General features: G+C 35.9%; 1 protein-coding gene across 1 annotated transcript; it reads left to right on the plus strand.

The window, feature by feature from the left end:
* Positions 1–232: 232 nt before the first annotated feature.
* On the plus strand, positions 233–1,684 carry LOC106313713 (abscisic acid receptor PYL8-like). The gene is made up of 3 exons (XM_013751609.1): positions 233–623; positions 874–1,089; positions 1,190–1,684. Exons 1-3 carry the CDS (start codon positions 501–503, stop codon positions 1,403–1,405), a joined length of 555 nt encoding a protein of 184 aa, XP_013607063.1. The 5' UTR covers positions 233–500; the 3' UTR covers positions 1,406–1,684.
* The last annotated feature ends 1,846 nt before the right edge of the window (positions 1,685–3,530 follow it).

Genomic DNA, 3,530 nt, shown 5'->3' on the forward strand with positions numbered 1-3,530 from the left:
TTATGTTGTGGATTAACAAAACTGTTAAAAGTTGGGAAGAACAGAACATCATTTATCTAAAAGAGAAGAACAAAAGACGATTTAGCAAAGGTAAAAAATCGAGAAATCGACAAGAATGGCATTACTGTAAAAAAACGTGAACTCTGGGGATAATATATAAAATCTCTTGTGTCCAATGAGAGTTGTGAAATTGGAGAAAAGACATTAGCTTATTTAACTAATTATCAAATATTAAGAGAGAGAGAAAAAAGTTGGTTGGGAAGGAGTCTTCTCTCTCCTCACTTCTTTATCTCTCCCAGAGGCGACTGAAGTCTCTCACATGCATTGACGCTTATCTGAAAAAAGATCTAGCCGGAAAACTTTTCTCCAAAATCAGATCTCCGACGTCGCACTGATTAGATCTTACCCCTCTTTTTTTCTTGTGCTTTTAATTTTCTTCCTCATCATCTATTTCTTTGTCTGCGCCAAGCTTTTGGGTGTATAGATTCAGAAAGAAGAAAATGGAAGCTAATAACGGGAATCAGGAGAGAGAGTATATAAGGAGGCACCATAAGCATGAGCTCGAGAGGGAGAATCAGTGTAGCACTACTCTTGTTAAACACATCAACGCTCCTGTCCATATCGTAAGTCGTTAATGCTTAATTATATACGGAATCTTTAGTCCATTCCACAAATACGAAATCTTTTAATTAGCTGATTTGTTGAAGCTCACTAATCCAATCCTCGATCCAATGTTCTTATAGAGAGGAAAAAGAGATTTAGAAAGATTAATAAAAAAAACCCGCGAAATCAAATCTTCACTGATTTAGGAAGTTAGATTTAAGAAAAAATAAAAGATTTTATGTATTGGTTTATATATATATGTATATACAGGTATGGTCACTTGTGAGAAGATTCGATGAGCCACAGAAATACAAGCCATTCATTAGTAGATGTGTGGTTAAAGGAAACATGGAGATTGGTACTGTAAGAGAAGTTGATGTGAGATCAGGGTTGCCAGCTACTAGAAGCACTGAGAGGTTGGAGTTGCTTGATGACAATGAGCATATTCTCAGCATCAGGATTGTCGGTGGCGATCACAGACTCAAGGTTAAACATTACTTCTTCTTTCTATAAATGGTTCGTTCATTCAAAGGTCACAAATTTAAACCCATTTCTTAATTCTGTTTTCTTTTTCTGGTGTGACTAGAACTATTCTTCAGTCATCTCTCTTCACCCTGAGACGATAGAAGGAGGAAGAATAGGGACACTTTTGATCGAGTCTTTCGTGGTGGATGTACCGGAAGGGAACACAAAGGATGAGACTTGTTACTTTGTGGAGGCTCTTATCAAATGCAATCTTAAGTCTTTAGCTGATATCTCCGAGCGTCTTGCGGTTCAGGACACAACAGGAGGTTTCCCATGAACAGAGTCCAAGACAACAAAAAAAGACTCAAGAAAGAAACTAATGGCATGTGGAGTCAAGAGAGATGATCGCTGCCGTGGATGAAGCTTTCAAAGGGAAAACGGAGAGAGAGTCTCTTTGAGGATGGACAAGGCAAATAATCATCATCATCATTTACCGTTACATAATAAGTTTCTTTCTTTATTTTTAACTTTTATTGGCTTCTTACCCACTTTTGGTTAATTTGATGAATGTTTTTGGTTTCTTCTCTCTATAGAACCAACCAAATATGATTTTGCAGTTTTCCCCCCCCCCCCCTTTTTTTTACAATTTTCAGAGATACATGTTAAAAAGTGTGATCATGGGGTTCCACTCTTTCTTCCCTTTTTGTGACCCACCCATAAAGGCAACATACCGTCTCTTTTTATAATATACTAACTTTACTGAACCAATAGCATTTGTGGGATGTGAAATCTCCACAAGTACCGACCATTAAGGAAATGGATATTTATTGTATGGGGAATTGGGTTGCATATCCATAAGAAATACATAAATTAAGTGTCTATCCATTACCCATCTTAGGCTACAATATACTACATAATATAATATGAAAGAAAGAGACAAAAATAGCCTTCATGCGCGTGAAAAGTGGTGCTTTGCTCGCTTCAGTTTAAGAGACAGCCAAAATAGCTAGTTTTATTAAGGGCCACAAACACACAAATTGAACTTTGTAAACGGAGTCAGTGATACACGTAGATTTGCGATGAAGGTGAAAGAGGAACTTAAGGTGAATTAATTGATGGGATAAAAAGAAAGGAAACTTCGGCGGGGTAAGACAGTGTGCGAATGGAAACAATCCGACATCGTTGGTAAAGTAAGAAATTGAACCCTAATCTTTAAGAAGATAAAGAATCAGACGATGGATTGAGTTGGAGAAGATGAACAGTATTTTGTATAATATGTTATATTATATTTTATAGTCACAGTATAGTATGTTACAAATTCTAATTCTTTTCTTGGCCAAATTGTATCTACTTCGCTTATGATTCTTATTTTCACTACTCCATCATCTCCCCCGTCTTTTCCTTCAGAACCGTTGCAACTCATCACCATCCCAAAATCAGATGTTGGATTGTACTGGAGAAGAACAATTAATGCTCTCTGTTAGTATGTTTTATTCTATGGTGTTGTAACAAATAAAATAAAATGCAGATTCATGAAAAAAGTAAAAGTTGTATGCCACTGAAATGAACCGGCTGCGAACAATACATTTCAGTGAAGAATATACACAAATTCTAGCAAAATTTATTGTAACTATTATAGTATACTATTTTTTTATTGTCAAAGTATAGTATAATACAATATTTCTTCTTTTCTTTTGTTTCTTATTCTTCATCATCATCTTTACTCTTTTCTTCTCTCAGCTTCTTCTTTTTCGTGTCACTATCAGTTACTACAAAAGATCAATGAAGATTAACAATATATGTTTGTGTGTTCTCTTCTAGTATGTAAAACAATGTATTATTTTGTTACTGTCTCACCTGAAGCATCACCACCATCACCACCACCACGAGCACTCATTTTATCACTGCCACCATATTTTCCTCCGCTAGTATTGCAACCCGCCGTCTCCCCACTTACTCCCACCATAATTTTCTCCTCCTCTGCTTCTTATGGTGGCTTCTCCTCTTGCATTAAACTTTCAAACGTCTCTCCCACCTCCTCTGCAAATTTTATTTTTCTAGTAATCTCCATGTGTTATGTTTTGTTGGTGTATCATTTTTATGAACCAATTGGTTTACATTTATTGATCAAGACTGAGAAATTACGAGCAACAACATATCAATACTATATCTTTATAATCGACAAAGAACAAGAAGGTAGTAAATATCAATACATATCCTCCTCCTCCTCCTCCTCCTCCTCCTCCTCCTCACTTCATACGTAACTTGAATCAGTGAGCCACCCTGGTAGAAGAGTCCCTCGTAATAGTTTAGTGTGTATATGTCTCGTCTATAATTGTCTCAACAATTTTGTGGAATTTAAGTTCATTATTTTTTATCATGTGTTTCTTTTTTCATAGTACTATACATCTTCACAACTGTTATACCCCATACGTAATGCTTTTTGAAGAAAAACATTTGCA

Source organism: Brassica oleracea, chromosome C9, assembly GCF_000695525.1.
Source record: "Brassica oleracea var. oleracea cultivar TO1000 chromosome C9, BOL, whole genome shotgun sequence".
Classification (NCBI taxonomy): domain Eukaryota; kingdom Viridiplantae; phylum Streptophyta; class Magnoliopsida; order Brassicales; family Brassicaceae; genus Brassica; species Brassica oleracea.

Bases quoted from the DNA above. Each gene is read 5' to 3' on its own strand.
- LOC106313713 (XM_013751609.1), top strand. From the start codon at position 501: ATGGAAGCTAATAACGGGAATCAGGAGAGAGAGTATATAAGGAGGCAC. The intron at 624-873 runs GTAAGTCGTTAA...ATGTATATACAG, and splicing joins TCAACGCTCCTGTCCATATC to GTATGGTCACTTGTGAGAAG. The intron at 1,090-1,189 runs GTTAAACATTAC...TGGTGTGACTAG, and splicing joins GTGGCGATCACAGACTCAAG to AACTATTCTTCAGTCATCTC.